The following is an 18,683-nucleotide window of genomic DNA, read 5'->3' as shown; positions in this document are numbered from 1 at the left end:
GTAGGCGAGAGAATAAGATAGAACGCGACCCGTTTCCGTTTTTCGTCAATAACGATAACTATTTTATTAATTTATGGAAACGGTCGAATAATTAACGCATTCTTTTGTTGATATCCGCGACAACTTGATTTCTCTATTTTAGGGGACATGAAAGGAATATTTGGGAAATAATGTGAATCCCTGGAATAGAGGATATAAATGTCAATGGAGCATAAAAGTTAATTGAAGATCTGAGGATTGAGTTGTAATAAAGTAACAGATTCTTGAATTTTGATATTTGAAGTGGTTATAAGTGGATATCTTTTTAAGATACTGAGGATGTTGCTTAAAGTGGTATAGATAAATATGTTTGAAGTTTAAAATTTTGTTTAATGGTAATGTAGGCTAGATCATATCAGTGTATATGTACCTATATTCTTCTTTTTTTATTTACAAGTTTAGAGTATTCGGTAAACATCCATAGACTTATTTTATTTCTTATATACACATTATTGGTGCCTACACGAAATTCGATCACAGTACAGAATATTAACTTCTTGCGACTGAGACATGTATACGGATAAAGGGCATACAAGTTAACAGAGACAGTATCTTTTTCTTACACTGAATGGTCAAAGTCTAATTTAGAAAATTTTTTATCAGGCTATCAAATAGCTAAACTTTAGTATCGAATGACCTATGGTCTTATCGAAACAATGAAATTTTTATATTAATCCCTGCATCATTCCCAAAAGACTAAACAACTGTTACAAAAAAACACAAAATTAAACAAACTATTAGCCAAAAAAAAATAAATGCAATCAAATCTCAATACTCGTAAAACCTATATAGCCTTAAAAGCTTTAGGCTTCCTGAGAGGTGTCGCGTATTGCACTCCAAACCGCTGGAAGCGTTAACGTCTTCAAATGAAAAAAGAAAACATATTGAAAAACATTGCGCGGGGTCCATATTGACGGTATGTTAGCGATCAATCTAGCGAAAGGAACGCGCAATGCCGCGGTATTGCGCAGCGAGCTTATGTGCGGGAGTTGAGTTATGTCGCGGTGTCGCGCGAGAGCAAAGGAAGAGAAGAAAGGAGAAAACGTATTAAAAGGATATAAGAGAGCGAACCGCGACCGCAAACTGATTAAATGCGGTCTGCCCAGGCTATGACGGTGCGCCACAGGGCTCGGTACCGGACCCGTGTAAGCTACACGACTCGAAGGAGACTCCGTATGACGTATGCACTTACGACGCACATACGCTATTCTTTACAGTTTCACCTGCAGTACGTTATACTTTTCCTTATTAACCCTTTCGTGCATTCTTGTTACTTGGAAAGTAGTTTTACAAACGTTTCCTTTGTTTTCATTTACATGAGGATATTTTTTGAATAATTCAGAAACAATTTTAGAATATAGTTTTTATGTAAGAACAATACAGGCTATTTTGGATTATTAAGTTAAGTTAGTAATAACAGACAAAAAGAGTCTTCATGCAGCTGTCTGTTATCTTACAGGTGTCATGAAGCTTGTGCATAGGTACTCTAGTAATTCAATTGGGAAGTTGCAATCTCGTATTCATAATTAGTATTATATATTTTGAACTCAAGCATTTTTATATTAGTTACACGTTAATATCTGAAGAGTTGCTCTTGATAAATAACGTTCAAGGTAAAATTCTATCCAGAATATTAATATAAGGTAATCATGATTCCTTTGCGATTTTGTGAAAGGTAATATGATTTATCCTATATTTATTAGAATTATTTGTTATAAGTTCGATAATAAATTCATAAGTAATTGTTCTTGAAGGGAAATGCATTTAATTTTAGTATCTCCCTCGACAGAAATTCCCTTAGGCAGAGAGGTGATAATGTAACTTTCCATTCAACGTCCTCTAATAAGATTGACAATGTGCGCCTCTTTAGGAAGCTGAAGCTCGCTAATGAGTCACCCACACCAGAGGCAGAATTTAGTTATTTAGTAACCAAAAATAGAAGAAAAAATGTGTCGTCGATTAGTCAGTGTGGCAGAGAGAAAATACGAGCAGAATGATTCGTTATTCAGTCAGTCTCTGCTCTGTCCTACGATCATTAATCTACTTAATTCGCAGCCTTTTCTCGATTCAAAAGTCACGGTTCCTTTCTTCAACATAACACGTTTAATCAACGCTCTTCGTGATATTTAAGACTCTACTTCAAGCGATTATCAGGGACCCTGAAAATAGCTATTGTCTTTCTTCGTGTTTCGAATACTCCTTGTCGAAGGTCGTATAAGATATCAGTCAGTGATATGAGTGACCAATGTAATAGCACGTGTAGGAAAGACTCTTGGTAAAACATGAAAGTTGATACAGTGACTTGGTTTGTGACTCTGAGAGGTAATCGAAGAAGAACTTTAATTACCTACACAATTTTGTTTTGATAGTGTACTAAACGAAATTATTCAAATTCAACAATTAATTCTATTTTACAATTACTTGATATAGGTATCTATTATTCTAAAAATTATGTCCTTTTCTTATTACAATATTCATAACTAAATTTTATAACTAATCCTTCCAAAACTTGGAACCATCAAAATTTTTAGTACTAAATATTATACCTACTATGTCTTAATTATCTTCTGCATTACGTAACTTCCTTTATCACACTACTGCAGGTCGCAAATACAAGTAAAATCAAAACCATAACTGTCAAAGGAAAAAAATTCACTGGATGCAGGCTAAACGTGTAGTAGTGTTGCACACAACGTTAAGGCATGGACCAACGCTCCTATTCAATCGAGATGGTTTTTCTTTGTAAAAGCGAAAACGAAAACGACGATTTCCGGGCTGCCAGGCGTTTTGGCTCCAACTGATACGTAAGACAAAGGATCCTGTCCCATTGTTCGATGATTTACACCGTCACAGGTTCCCAGATACTTTCCTAAATTCGACCTGTGCTATGGGCACCGGTACTTGTCACCTTCGGCAATTAAGTGTGCACCCCAATTCACCCTTAGTCTCCGTCTGGCCGAGACCTCTGCCCAGTTCTCTGTCGGCCAGGCTTCCCGTCTTCAGCAGTAAACTAAACTGCTTGTTCTGCTTCTTCCGAGGCAGCTCGGAAACGGTGTAACGTGTCGTTAGGTAGCTCGACACCAATGGGCCAGATAGCCTAGATAACGAATCATGTCTCGTAATGATCAAACGTACCGATCTTCAGGGATGTACGAACACTCGCAAAAGTTCGGCCAGATCATGTTCGACTTAACAAAGCTTTTATTTATTTATTTAATGTAGCTCTAGGGCAATGAATAAATCATAGACATTCGAGCAAACGAATTTTATTGAGAAGATGTCAAAATTTCACGTGAGTTACACAAAATGGGATAGAGAAGGCAGACAGAAGAGTGTTCGTGAGATACGATCCTGTGAGGCCTTCTATTTTTCTCACACAACAGCCTTCCTCAGTCGAAGGAAAAATTAGTCCATTTGGAGTGGAATTTGGCGATGATCAGTAGGATCTTTGACAAGGTTCGAACGAGAGAAACTTCGACTCGGCCAATTTCCATGAGTCTGGCGACAAAGCTGTTGGAGGCACCGACAGAGACTAATTAAGGATACACAAGCGTAAATATTGACTTTCCTGGAATACAATTATCTTGCATCGATTGAAGGAGTGTGTTTAGTGGAGGAGGGATTTTTAGAATTTTTAGGGATAGGTACCTACTTGTGGAATTTAGCAAGTATCTGGTCTTATACACATTGGTACTTCTATTAGTTGTATCTGCTTTATTTAATTGATAACCGTGGAACAAAATACTTCTTTTTTTCTATTTAAATTTTCAGTCAGTTAACATTGCGATGCAATAAAAACAGTATGAAGTTAATTTAAATATACTATATTTGTATAATGCATACAAAAGCTCCATTTAATAACACTATTGATAATTAGCAAAAGTTTCCTTTTTATTGTGAAGATTGTTATTTTCTATCAAGTAAGAATAGTGAAGCTCATTATTTTAAAGGCATTCTTATATTTAAGTTATAAATACAGTTTCTGAGTGATACAGTAATCAACACAATAAACGATATCTTATTATCTAACAATTTCTTTATCTAGAAGTACGTACTACTTTATTTCAGTTCAATTGATGAAACTGTATCACGCTGCCTGAACTATAACTTGCATCAGATTTCAAATTTGATGCAGCACGTAAATTTAAATCGCATACAAGATTGCGTATTATCATTACCTTGCGTACTATCACATTTCTTTAATGTAAGCAAAGTGTATCTATTCCATAGATTTTTTCACTAAAATGATGAAGAATGTGCTTCGTATTCTGTCACAAATAAGCTATGCATTATATAACAAAAGAAAATTTTGTAGGAGAAATGTTTAAGAATATTTTTAGTCTTGCAAAATACTAAGAATATTAAAACTTCTGAAAGCTTTGAATATGTAAGAGTTCTTGTTAAAAAATATATATATTTTTATTACAGATTTTATAATCTTTTTACGTATAAGAACAAATTTTCTTGCATGAGAAAGAAAATTTTTCGTAAAATGAGCTGTTGTACGCAAAAAAATATTAATATGTATCTTTTCGTCGATATCTATAATATAATATTTAGTATTTTCAAATAATGCTTAAATAAATACGTAATTCATAAAGTTAGTTAAAAATTTTATAAATTCAAACTGAGAACGGGGAGGATTACGTAACTAGTATTTTTGAAGTTAATAAAATATAAAAATTTTGATAATAGAAAATATTAACAAATCAATATTCAACGTTTTGTTGAGTTTCTAATCTAAGTAGAAGTGAAAATATTAATTTAATTAAAATATTCTGTCTTATTTTAAAAAGATTAATTTTGGAAAAATAAAAATCTTCCATTTTTTATATGTCAATTGCATGACGAAATCGATAACTTTGAAGAATTACCATTATTCTAATAATACATACCGATTAAAATTATAAAACTTTAAACAAAAACATTGATATTATAAAATACACAATCTGCAATCTCTCAATACGTAGCAACGAAATAATTTTTAACACGCATAAACGTAAGCCAAAATATTCCCAAACATAGAACACAAAAACTTGGACCATTTTGTTATCACCAGCAGATTTAGTATCCAAAATTGAAAAAATTCCAGAATAAAAAATATTCAATCAGATATGTGTAGATATATGTTCACATCCTCTGACAATACAAATGGATTAATCTCTCGTTGTGATAATCCAACACGTCCAGAAGGGAATTGCCTGGTCGCTCGCGTAATGTAATTCTCCACCACTGGCAACGCCGACGCAGTGACAGACTGCACGGAACGAGCGTAAACCTGCGATATTCTGGGGGGCATTCTGGCGATCGCACGCCCGTCGCTCATAATCGCGGTTCGATTGATAATTAATTATCTCGTTGTTGGGCCGACGATCGTTCTCGGCGGCGGCACGTTTTTTCAGCCAGTGTTTCATTCTCGCTCGTGCGAGATGAGCCAGCTCTCCGTGGAACACTTCGTTGCCGTCTCCTTTCCTCCGTCTTCTCTTCCGACGACGGATCCGCCGAATTGTCGCGTGAGAACGGTGCAGCATTAACATTTATTGAAATATATTTAAAATAACTGTGCGGTTGACTCTCCCGAGAAAATAAACCTCGACTGGCTGGACTTGCGTAACGCTGACACGTCATACTTCGAGTTAATACGATGAAGAAGCGTATGTCCAATAGGTGTGTACTGTAATTTATATCGTGTGCCCGTCATCCTCTATGGAAGAAAAAAATAACGAACATCGGCGAGATGAAGAAAAATCCAAACGCAAGAATAAGTAATGCGCGATAATGACGTCGACGCAGCCTTTGGTCTCCCGAAGCGCCTGACTGTCAACTCTGACGATTTTCGGAGCATCGCGAGAAAACTGGCGAGGGTGATCATGTATTAGTGTTCAAACTGAAGCAATAAGAAAATGGCGATGGTGGGGCTCGATGGAATATGAAGGTGTTGCGAAAATTGAATTCTACTGAGCCATCGCAACTTAAAACTATTAAACTCGATCGTATACTTTACGGACCGCGGAGAAATCCCAGTACAAATGATCCAGCCGTTCAGAGAGTTATTTTCAACTCACTTATCGCGGGAAATCTGATCACGATAAAAAAAAATCCAATTTATCGCTCAGAAAATATCAGAAGCACATTACTTCTGCTGTCTAAAGTGCAACCGTCAATGAACGCATAAACAAAAGAAGCATCGACACTCTCGATCTCGAACGTGTCACAGTGGAATGATGGATTGAACCAGCTTCGAGAAAGTTGCCAAACGTTGCTGTTCTCCTCTACCCTTTACCCAGGTACTTTTGGACTCGCAGAATGCTAGAACAAAACTACCTCGATCGGGAAGGCATGCGAACCCCTCGGCGTGTTCTCGGGTGCCGAGCACCTTCGAGCGGGAGACACTATCGGTAGGGTTGCGAGGGTATTTGCCTGCGAGGGGTCGAGGGTGAGGTAGGAAAGATTTGAAGAGCAAGTGAGAAAACGATACAAAAGGGGTAGGAGGTAGAAAGAAGAGAAGGAGGAGGGGGTAGTAAGAGAGGGGGGTAAAGTAACGGCGATGGAGGGGCAGCCTCGTGTACGCAACGAGTGGAGGGGTGGCATGAGAGGCGTGGGGGTACGGTCTAGGCAAGCAACGGCAGCAGGGCAGCGGCCAGGTAAGCGAGGAGCGAACACTAGTGGGACTGACTCGCGCGACTCCGAGCCTCCGGGACTCTCACAAGCAGCGATTGTATATCGTCGTGCTACGGTTGTGTTGTTGTGCTGCTGCCATCGCGGCTACGTCGTAGTTGTGCCCGTGCAGTGACAACGCCGTGCCGCCCGTACGTGGTTGATCGTCGACGATCGAACGACAACGTGCTGCACCAAGCTCCGGCCTGCAGGCGGTCACACCAACGATCGCGACCCTCTTGCTCCGTCTCGAGTCGAGGAGGAAGGAAATCCAGCGGGCAAAGCACCCAGAGGTGCGTGTCTCACCTCCAGCCCAAGGGAAATCGCCTTTCACCCAGCTCTGTCCCTCCGCTTCTACTGTTTTTCGAAACTCACCCTCGCGCAGCATCGTGACACGCCACTTTGGACGGGTGCCAACGATCCCCAGCGACGCACCGACCAGCTCGTCGCAACGATGCTGGCGCGAATCCAAGTGCATCCAGTGGTTTCGTACTACCTGTGCTGCCCCAACGTTCTCACTGTCGCCGTTTAGGATCTGATCACGTGCAAGTGAGGGAGTGCGTCGAAAAGTTTTTAGGGGGGTGAACGACCGTGTCCACGCGCTCGAGTGTTCGATGCAAACGAGGAGTCTGTTCCATTGCGTGCTGGTGTACTCGATCGGTGGTGGGTTTGAGGAAATCGAACGTAGCACAGTGTTTACGTCTGTCAGTGCGCGGGTTAGTGCACGAACATCTCCCGCCAACTGTTATCCAATCGACCAGGGTGTCTAGACGAAAGATGTGACGCGAATCGTACTCCACGGATCCCGTTCAATTGAGTACACGTTTCGTACATTGTCGGAGGAGTAACATTCGCTGTGTGTACGCGAATTAGTGGATAAAAGAATTGCTGAGTGAAATCCGCGTGAGAAGTATCAGTGGGTGAGACAGTGACTTCGACGGAGGGAAATTGCACGCTAACGCAAAGAGGGGTCGCTAGATGCAAGGATTTTGAAAGTAGCTTCGGAAGGCCAGCCCGACGCAATGCGTCGACGCTGCTGACGCAACGCGCCTGGATGCGTCTCACTTTAAGCACGTGAGTGTTGTTTCTCTTAATTTCGAGGCTAGTCGCGAAGTTTCAGTGACCCCGTCTTAGCTTCGTCCCTCGATCGGCTTGGGTTCGTCGAAAGGGTGTTTGCTTCTCGATCGGTTCATTTAACCGGCGATCCCAGTAAAATGATCCGAAGGGGATCGGATAGGAGCACGGTGTCGGCATCTCCGCCACGATATTCGGACACTTGAATGGTTCGTTCGTGTGGCTCGTGATCTACACGTGCGCGTCTCAGTTGATCGCTCGGAGTTATCCATTGTCGATCGCCTCTTCTACACGGTCGGTGGTGATAGCCGTGCTGTGGAAGCGGTGCTGCTATTGGTGGTAGTGGTCGCGAGTGCGCACGCGACGACCGGTGGTGAATGATCCTGACTCCGGGTTGACAAAAGTTTTCGCATACGAATACTGGGATGACGTCCGCTTCGGATTACGCGCTCCCTTCACGATCTCGTCTATCTACATCGTCTAACGCGGAACCAAATGTAAGTGCTCTTACACGCATGTAGTCGCAGACTCTGGGTCAGTCCTGGGCGACTGGGGGCTCATGGAGAGCAGAGAACTATCGAGATGTATCGAGAATGATCGGGAACACAGGATTTACAGATGAAAGCAGTTGAGTTTGGACGTACTGTACTCATCAAAATACATACTCTGGTCACTCTTTGGTTAATGTGTCATCTAGTATCACGCTTAGACTTGAGTAATTATATATCACGTAGAAACAGGTACAGTTAAAATCGAGAAGCTCCTTCCTCGTTTCATGGTACTCAAGTCAAAACTCATCTACTTCCACCTGTGCTTCTTTAAAAGTAAGGATTTTAGGATGAGTGCAACTCATGAATATAATGAACTATGTAGGATCCATGAAACAATTCAACCACCCTCTTTCATGGCCCTGACATCGCGACGTCACTTATTCTTTGTGTTGGCTCTCCTCATGAGCGGTTACGAGTGCTCTTGCTCTTGAGCGCCCAGTCGCGCAGATCTACTCTAGACAACTCCGATCGCGTCCTCACCGAGTCTATCTTAACCTGAAATTTTGCACGGTTAAATAGTGACGCTACCTTGGCTCGGGAAAAGAGGAATCACCTTGAAACGTTGACACGAAAAGCGTGTTCGAGTCGAGAGAAAACTCGGCCGAGTTGTACATACTTGGGTAACGGTACTCGAGCTAGCAGGGGGTGAAGTGTTGGGGACTCTACGGTAATACATTCTACAAACCGTGCAAAGAAACGTTTTAATGTGAAATTAATGTTGCTCGCTGCATACGCCGCGAGGAAATCGCGTTATGTAAAACAGGAATTTCTGTTGCGTTTAGTAGAAATACTTAGTAGTTTCTGTAGTCAATGTTTTATGAGCAATTCGTATTTCTTGGAACGCTTTTACGGTTACGGTGTTGGTGAATGAAACTGATGAAAGCGTCGTTATCGTGCTTTCGCAATGGCTCGACAAAAGAACCTTCCTTCGACCTAATGATTGTGCTTCGATTGAGGAATAAGTATAAACGTTCTAAAATATGAAGATTGAAATTTATTCCTCAATGCTTGGTGTCTTCGTTATGTCTATTGATACATTCGTTGTTAGACTCTGCACTGGAAATTTGGTAAAAATATTATTTCTAAGAGCTATTTAATTTTTAAATAGGTCTAAAGTCTAAAGGAATTGATTCGCTGTAAAACGATTTATCGCATTAGAATAGCGAAAATTAAATTTGTATATAAATACATCTATAAAAATTCCAAGTATCTATACATACGATATAGAATGTTGTGTTTCTCACAACATAATCATATTCAGATAAAATTAGACTCGCCTTGTTTTTCAACATTCAAAGTACCAAACTATCAATCACTATATAGTAATATCATTCATTACATATGACTTTTGTGAGAAATACTATATTTAGTCCTCAAATCACGTATTTTTTTGAAAATCTGCCACTTTTAAATCCCACTTCTCAGATTGCCGAAGAAGTCGTCACCGTTGACAATATCCAATGCTTATTCTTCTTTAAATAAATCACTGAGTAATCTGTATGCAACAAAAACTGGTCATGTAAGGCTCTACATACTGTCTGAAACGCGAGGTATAAAAATTCAGTGACAAAGTGAACCTCAAGTATGAGAGCCTCCCAACAGCAATATTCGCCCGCGTATTTTTAGACAAGGTTGTATAAATATATCTACAGACTTTCGAAGCATCGATACGGTGTCACTCGAGCACGATGCTCGTATCTAAATTATGGTCTCGCCACGTGGATGGATTTTCGATTTATTCGGATCTAATCGGCTCTTTTTTACGTAGGACGAACATAAGACCGTTTTCACGCGAGCGACGGTCAGCGAGCGCGAGAGATTCTCGAGGAGATGCGGAACGTCCGACCGATAGAGTTTCCGTGGCTCTGGTGGTTATCGAAACGATGGAAAATCAGATGATACGTCGTCGATAAGCCGACATATTTCAGATAAGTGAAACGCGCAATTAAAATACTTTCTGGATGAGCGTTGCTCGATTAAGCAACGATCGCATAGACCGTTTCACTCCCACGCTTGTTTCTGTTCCACTTTCTTCCTCGTTTCTTCTTTTCGTCCCTTTCGTTGTCATCCTCCTTCTTTGGGCCCAAACAGCGTTTAATTAATTGACGCGAAGCGTTTGTGATCTCTTTCTTTCTTTCTTTCCCCCCTGCCATGATAATAAATCAGAGATACAATTGCCGTGACTGCTTTCTTTTGTCCGGGTAAGCTGAGTGCTCGTCTTTGTGCACGATCTATTATCGATTTCCGGATTCTTCATGGTTAATTTCATCTCGGTTGCTCGAAGAAGCACCGACGATGATGGCAGAAAAACAGTGAGATTCGATCGCCTTCTACTTATCTGGGACAGCTTTATGGAACTGTATTTTTATTTCATTACGTATACTTGATAATTTTTTATACTCCATCAATTATCGAGAAGAATTAATTGTATTTTTTTTCTGACAACGATAAGCGTGCTCTGTCGAACAAATTGGTGTCGATAAACTTTCACTACAAGTGAAAAGTATTTCGGTTCCTTTTTCTCTTCTTTAACTTTTATAATCTTCGGTTTATATAATAATCTTTTTTCTGGACAAATAAGGCCTTCAAGTTTTCTGAAAATTTCGTCCACCTTTGTCATCCCTTTTTTCTATAATAAGGTCAGTTGTGACAAAAGGGCGACCACCTTTCACGTGTCACCAGATTTTGTGTTTTCCGACAGCGAGTGGCCAATGGCTATTTTTATACGTATCAAACACATGTTCTGATAATGTAATCAGTCTTTACCTCGCTCAAACCGATAATAACAAATGGGAAAATTATATTCGCTTGGAGTAATCCTTGATTACTTTTAACGATTTCCTAGGTAATTGAAATTTTCAGCAGTCAGTAAGCTGTCTGGGGTCGAGAGTAAAGCTTCGCAAGCGCTCAATGGATCCTAACCCATATCGAAGTCGCGTTATTTCCGAGGAATTCTTACGAAATTCCTTTTGTGTACTGGCCTGGATAGCGAGTGTTCTTCGAATATGACGCGATGAATTTGATGAAGCTCGGCCTACGCTACAAAGCGCGTAAACATTTCAAATCCCGACGACGTCGTGTGCTAATATGAATAACAAGCGAACACAGGAAAGATTTTAGCGGACATGGATCCGGTTGTACCGATCGATGATGCACTTCGATCCATTATTGACGTACATACGTTGCAGGAATGCGCAAAGAGAACACTCCGAACCTCCTTTCGCGCTTCTGTTGAATCTCTTTTTTCCGTTTCACAAATTTTCTAATCGATACCAGCGACGAAAGTGTTGAAAGCATATAGTAAAATCTTAAACTGACGAAGACATCCTTCAAATTCTTCTATGATAATCTAGTATTTTTTCACTCAGAAGCTTTCTAATCTAATTACTTTTTAGGATAATTGGGGTTTACACATGAATATGAAACCTTTGAAAACTAAAAATGATTATTAAAAATATTTAAAAGGTTCCAGTATGTTTTCTATAAAAATACAGCATCGCAAAACGGCGAATACAAAACAGTGATAATAAATATCGTCGTTTGATTTCTCTTATTAAGGAACTCTGTGCAACGAACGCTGAATGTCTTCATTTTAGTAATACATGTAGGTCGATTTTTAGAAAACGAGTGCAATTATTGCCATTGGCATAGATGGACGAAAGACCGGTCCAGGAAAGAAATTCTCAGTGGTGCCAGCCTACACGCTACTTGGATTTTGCTATAGATATCGAGTTTTTATATACGCATTCACATTTTCGTACGCCCACTTATCTAGTTATGCAAATTTACAGTAGCGTTGCATTCTTTTGTCAGAAAATTATAAAAATACTGATAGCTCTGATTTAACGAACATCTCGAAAGTATTTTTGACAGGAAATACATTGGAACATAAGAATATTAAGGAATATGCAAAATATTTAATTATTGCATTATTATTGTCGTAAATGAAGCAGACACGACCAGAGAGTAGTAGTAGTCTGCTACTGTAATACGATTGAATTTTCCAAGATATGGAAAAATTTCTAAGATATTTAGTAAAAGTGAATTGGCATGTTAGCATTTCCTTTTTGGAGCATAGTACAATATCAAACTGTAGGTAGTATCGATAGAAGTACGAGGGCAATCCAATCGGAGAAACAAGGTCGCGGTAACGATACTATCCGCCTCGTGTCACGGATTGATATCGAATACTGTGCTGGTACGAGAACATTGAAATCAAACGCCATTGAAATGCTCTCTTTATACCCACAGAATTACTAGAATTTCAAGGAAATAGCTGAATTCAAGGAACAGATTTTCCACGCAAATATTATTTGTCTAACTAATGAAAAGGTATTAAATATGAGTATGAATATAATATCCTATAATATGTAATAGTATAAATATGAGTTATTTCTATGTCTTTCTCAACAACAGATGAAAAAGTGTGATACTTCAAATTATAGTACTAGATACTACAGATTCAGTTCTATAGTACTAAAACTTCGCAATTGAAAAAATCAAAATAAAGTTACGAGAAGCTCACAATAATTTAACCCTTCGACAAACTTCATTCACTAACGTTCCTCGAATCTGAGAACGTGAGACACGAGGAAATTCCACCAACTCTTTCGAAATGTGTATCTCCTCAATTTAATAAGCCCCTAATTCACTTAGGTGTCACTTAACTGGAAATATCGTGGAGTACTGTCCCTTGAATCCCCGATTAGACTGAAAGTGCTGAGAGAGTAGAAGGCTCTCGGGCATATTCGGTGTTCTAATAGAAGATCCATTACCATTATCGTCGTCTGAGCCTTCGACTCCGTAGTCGAGCACTTTGTCGCTGCCTTCTCGCTTAGGCAAGGTACGAGCGTACAGGAGTGATTTTCGTAGAAATCGACCGGCAATTTCTTATCAGTAATTTGGTCAATTACTAGACTCGATAATGTGCTAAGTGAAGGCTCTCGTTCACAGACATCGGTATTTCTCGAGGCTGTAGCAGGTGTACAAACGAGCGCCTTTACCTGACTTATCTGCTCGGGGACATTAAACGTGTAGAAGTGCTCATCCGATCGACCTATTGCCTGATAGAGCCTCCGTTGCCGCTATTCTTTCGCTGCTGATCCCAGAATTCCAAATGCCCGATCCTTCAATGCTTTAAACTACATCCGTCCAACTAGGACTTCGAGATTTAAGACTATCGAGGAGGGCTTCTATTAGGACTCCACGATACGAGTCTAAGATTCTGGTCTAAGTCAGTGATAATTTATCATCTGACCATGGAATATTCCGTGTTTATAGCTGTGGAATCTTTAAGCATTTAGTGATACAACATTCCACAGGTGTGTTTTCCCAAGCTTATCACGTATTAGAAAATTGTTGGTCAAAGTTGGTCTCTCTTGGTCTACCTTCTTCCTCTAGTTCACTTAAACTGCTCATGAAATGTTTTGAATCTTTAATACCAGTAGATCCGCTTTTTTCATTGTATTTCAGCATTTTCTTTCTTTTCCTGAGTCCATTATGTACAGTGGATCTAAACACTCTAAGGAATTCCATGTAGGTATGCACATACCTACCTATTTAAATTAAGTATGCTAGGTACTTGAGTCCTACAATTTTGAAATATTTTTTAAAAATGATCTCACGTTTCCTCTTCAAACCACTACAAACTACCAATTTGACTTAAGAATTTTTGGCTCATAAATGTGATAATATTACCCCATGATTAGTCTTCTTCCTCTTCAATTAATTCGGAGTAAATGGTTCTAACAACGACTTAATGTCAAAGAAAAAATCCCAGTCAGTTTGAAAGAATACGGTTCCGTAGCAAACACAGCATGGAAGTAACTTAACACTGCGTATCACTCACTTGTGCTCCCTTCATACGTACAAACACCCGTTTCCAAGCTGCTTGGGGGAGCAATCGAGAGAGTGACACAATCGAACGCGTTGGTTCAGGTTGTAGATTTCAATACAGCCGACAATAACATGTGCAACACCTTGAGCCAAATTCAGTCTTAGTTAACGAGTACCTCTCTACATATCGAATGATTTAATCAAAGTAACTCCTAAATAAACTGCATGGCATGGTGAAGAATACAGTTATCCAAGGTTAACTTATGTGAATCTATTTACCTTAACTATTTTATAATTTACCTTAATCATGTAGTGCTTTGATAGTTAAAACTATTGATTTTTAATTAATGATCGAAGCTATGCCATTTACCTACTGCAACAAAAATCTATAATTCAGTGAACCAATAATCTACAAGTGTCGTAATGGAAAAAGTTCCCGAACGAGTCAAAAATTGCTGTAAAGTTGTATCTTGAAATCCAGTAATACTACTTGAACCTAACTACGTGCTTTATCGAAATTTATAATCGCATACCATAGTCGAAGGGATAACATCTGCAAATAATTTTGACAATATTATCTGACGATTTCGCGACTGGTAGCATGCCTGACGTGTGGTGGTAGTCGAGGAGTACGCAAGAGAGCAATTGGCTGTTCACGGTAGTTAACTTATTCGCGTTGGTACGTGGCAGCCGGGCGCCAGGGCTCTCGAGTCAGATTGAGTTTTGACCTCGAGGCAAACGTCGGAGGCGCTTGGCGTGTGCTAGCGGGCTGAATGCTTCCACTGCTATCAGGTAGCGGTGTATAAAGTAATGTGCTCGCTCGGGGGATATTTGCATCTGGTGTTCCTCGAACGGAAGTCGACGCTGCATTCGCGTTTCACGGAATCTATCGTTTTCACGGGGAAAGTGTAATTAACTTGTACAGGGTGGCCTCGCTGAATGAGGAAAATTAATTGGGAAACTATCAGGTATGCCTTGAGGCGATATTCTACTTTGGAGTAGGAAATACTACACTACAGTTACCTATATACCTGTTTGTGATTTTTATTGCAATATGTAAGTGATTAATTTCAAATACAATTAGTGGTTAATCAAAATGGATTCGTGTTAAATTTAGTAATTCTGGGGTGATGTATTAAAGAACATTCACATATGATTTTGCGCTGACATAGCTGAGTCCTTGCAACAAACGGCTATTTTGAGATAATCATTCCGACGAACTCGTACAATTTTTTTAATTAATTTGCAAGTTACTGTCCGAACCTACTTCTCACCTCTCACATTTTCCCTAGAAATTCTTCAACACTATGCGATATTTACTTTTTCATCGGTTATTTGCACTATTACATAATGTTCGTAATTATAGTTTGTCTTGTGTCACACGCTCAATTATACCTGTTATTTATAGACTCTATATGAAACGGCTCGTGCCCACGCTGTGAAAAGTGAATATGTAATTGATCCTTTTCGCATGGTATAAAAAGGAATAGCCACTGACTGCCATAAAAATGCAGTATTTTATTACTAAAATACGTCACAAGTGAAATATATGAACACTGATCTATAGAATGTCTTAATTCTACTAAAACTATGAACTATTTATAGCCCATGAATAAGATTCCATTTTACTTCTGTGTTCTTTCACGCATGTCAAATGATCACCAGAACCTCGAATTCATTTTCCAAAAATACTAAAAAATATAAGAAATAATCCTAGACATTATCACACATTTTTATGCCATCTTTAACCCAACACAGTCTTATTTTCACCTACTTCTTTTCTGTTGTTTTACTTTTACTCAGGCTTATCTCTGACACAGCTTTTTGAGTGGTGTCCGATAATATCAAATTCTTCATAAGCCTCACATGGTGCGTCATCGGTTACATTAGATAGATAGCGTACCATACATACGGTATGTCTCAGCTTTTAAATAGCTTAAACATAATTTGATACAACATCATTTAAACTTCCCACGCAGAGACACACTTCCTCTACAACGTTCCACAGATAAGTATCACCCCCTAAGCAGCAACCACCCACAGACATTTCAAAGCTCAAAGCACTTCGAACAACATTCTATAGGATCGAGTAAAGGACATTATCAACCTGGGGGAATAAATCTCGAGCAACGGAAGCCATACAGCTAGCATCGATGCATTCGGTGGCATCGCCAGTAGGCACAAAGTACGAGGGAAGGATGAACCACCATCGCAGATCTTGCAATGTGGTTTCCAGAGAACGACGACATCTAGGATCCACATTGTGATGGATCTCGGTGGCACGCTCCGGAAGTGGCGGAACGATCCACGAACGCCGCGCGCGGTATGGCAGCCTCCATTTCGCATCTTTTCCCATTTTTTTGTCTCTTTTTTTTTCGTATTATTAGCCCCGAGTCGGCATAAACGAGCCAAGACGCGGCCATTTCTGACGGTCGTTAACCGAGCGACCAGGCCGCATTGAGATCGGGCTATTGCACTTTTAATGTCGCCTCCCTGGGAAATATCCAAGATTTCGCCGCAAAGAAACATATGGAGAGGCGTGGGTGGGGGCTGCACGCGTATAAAGCATAAAGGATGCACAGGAGAGCGGGGATGATGCGAGGCGCTTGGGTTCGCACGCACGCACGCTCCCGCGTTGTTCCCACCCTCGCGAAATAATAGGGATCGTTCGTGTTCGCCTTTTCTGCCCACGCGCTCGCGTGGCACCGCTCATTGTTCCCCCGACAGACGACAGAGAAATACGTGAACCTCTTCTTATAATCGATCATGTACCACCCCTTTTTTTTCCAAAGCGGAATCGTGGAATGGCTCGTTTGCCGTCGCCACTGTGCTTCTCATGCAAACTTTTTGCACGGGGCTCGGTGTCGTGTACGTCATGTTTTGCCGCTGCCTTTGGTATCGATCTTTTGCTCTGTTGCTTTGAGAGCGGTGGTGTTAAGTTTGGATATGACGAGAGAGGAAGATTAGTGTAATTAAAAATTTAAAGACGATAAGGTCGTTGATTGTTTAATTTCAAGTTAGTTCTCAAATTGAAATATATTTTTAGTGATTCACTATTTGCTGTATGGGTGAGTTTACTATTTTTATATTAATTTAATTTGTAATGTTTACTATGAAAAATATCTATGAATTTACAGAGCTTTATGAATTAAAAGGTTGTGAATATTCTATATTATTGTAAATGATTTATGTTATGATGTTGGCAGTGTATGAGTTGAGAGTTACATTCAGGAAATCCAAATATAAAAATGTTTAAATAATCGAGTTTTCGTTTAACACTTAATACTAATTATTCTCTATTTTTTCCATCAGTATTCTGAAATGATGTCTTCTTGAAAATTAATATCCATTTTTTAAACAATTAATTGAAATCGAAATCAACATTAAATAACCTTAAATTAAGCTTCCAAACCAATATATGTTTCTTCGGAAGCAAAAATTTGACACATAAAATTAGCACATAAAATATGAAAACAACGCACGCAAAAAACGAAAGGAATTCCTTAGAGCGAATAGTTTTAATACCAGGGTACATCACATAATTATAGTTTAACTGTGTATAAAATTATGCTCTATACATTTCATTATACTTACGAGAAGGTATCGTATACAGCCAAATGATTTATCTTCTCAGCCGTATATTATAATCCACAGCACGCCACGAGTCCTTAATAACCAACTAAAGCGCCACTTTCGCCTTCTTTAGGATCCTCAAAGGATCCACTAAATTTCTCATCTGCTTGTGTCGTTAAAGTTTCGCAAAACTATTTAATTTTCGACATCCATCGACCCCAATAATTCTCAGCTGAACCGTTTGTTCGTTCCTTCTACGACACATCCCAACGAGCAAGTTCTCTGGTAGCATCAGACGCGCAAAGTGGATGATTGTGGCAAAGCGTATTGAATAATGCCACGGAGAGAACGAACGATGTTTCGTGCGGGCAAAGCACGCGTTCGAGGGACAGAGGGGAGGCAAGTAATTGCCATGCGCGGTGGTTCAATTAAAAAGTCAATCAGCCTGGTCCATGGACGCGAGACGATCCACTGAGAGGGACAGCAGTGAAAAGAGTGGGCCCGCAGAGTGGGAAAAGAGAGAGTACCACGGTGACACGTTACACCTTCCGTCGGCGTCCTCGTCTTCCTCTCGATTTACAGTTATTATTCCGTCGCGGACAGAAATTATCCTCGTTGCGTAGAAACATCTGTAATTACATTCTCTCTAAGCCTCCCGAGGAGAAAAGTTCAATTAAGTTGCCTAGGTAAACGTTCTCCTCCTAGAAGTCCCAGCAGCGATCAGCTGTTACAGATTCCCTCTGGTGCTAAGCGTCTCTTGTAAAGATATCTCAATTAAGGTTATATGAAAGGCCATCATAAAGATAGATTTATGCCTGGGAATAAAATTGTTGGAGGCAGCGGGTTTATTACTATCCGAAAACCGTCCGATATTCGAGCTAGGTAAAAAAGTCGGTGATGAGCTTGAGTTCCATTTTGGACCTGGGGAATAACGAGCTAGACAAAATCGTAAAA

At 39.8% G+C, this 18,683-nt stretch overlaps 1 protein-coding gene across 2 annotated transcripts in view; it reads left to right on the top strand.

The window, feature by feature from the left end:
• LOC143185708 (fibroblast growth factor 18) overlaps window positions 1–18,683 on the top strand; it is a 150,848-nt gene that overhangs the window by 65,517 nt on the left and 66,648 nt on the right. Inside the window, exon 1 of one of the 2 annotated variants that reach the window (XM_076388916.1) lies at window positions 8,135–8,267. The exons of the other annotated variant lie outside the window; for it this stretch is intronic. Coding sequence (XP_076245031.1) covers window positions 8,266–8,267 — 2 coding nt within the window. The 5' untranslated portion in view covers window positions 8,135–8,265. Of the gene's footprint in view, window positions 1–8,134; window positions 8,268–18,683 lie in introns of those variants that run through there. 2 annotated transcript variants of the gene reach the window in all.

Source organism: Calliopsis andreniformis, chromosome 12, assembly GCF_051401765.1.
Source record: "Calliopsis andreniformis isolate RMS-2024a chromosome 12, iyCalAndr_principal, whole genome shotgun sequence".
NCBI lineage: Eukaryota > Metazoa > Arthropoda > Insecta > Hymenoptera > Andrenidae > Calliopsis > Calliopsis andreniformis.
Note: the sequence above shows the minus strand (reverse complement) of the source record. Positions and strands in the feature narration are given on the sequence as shown.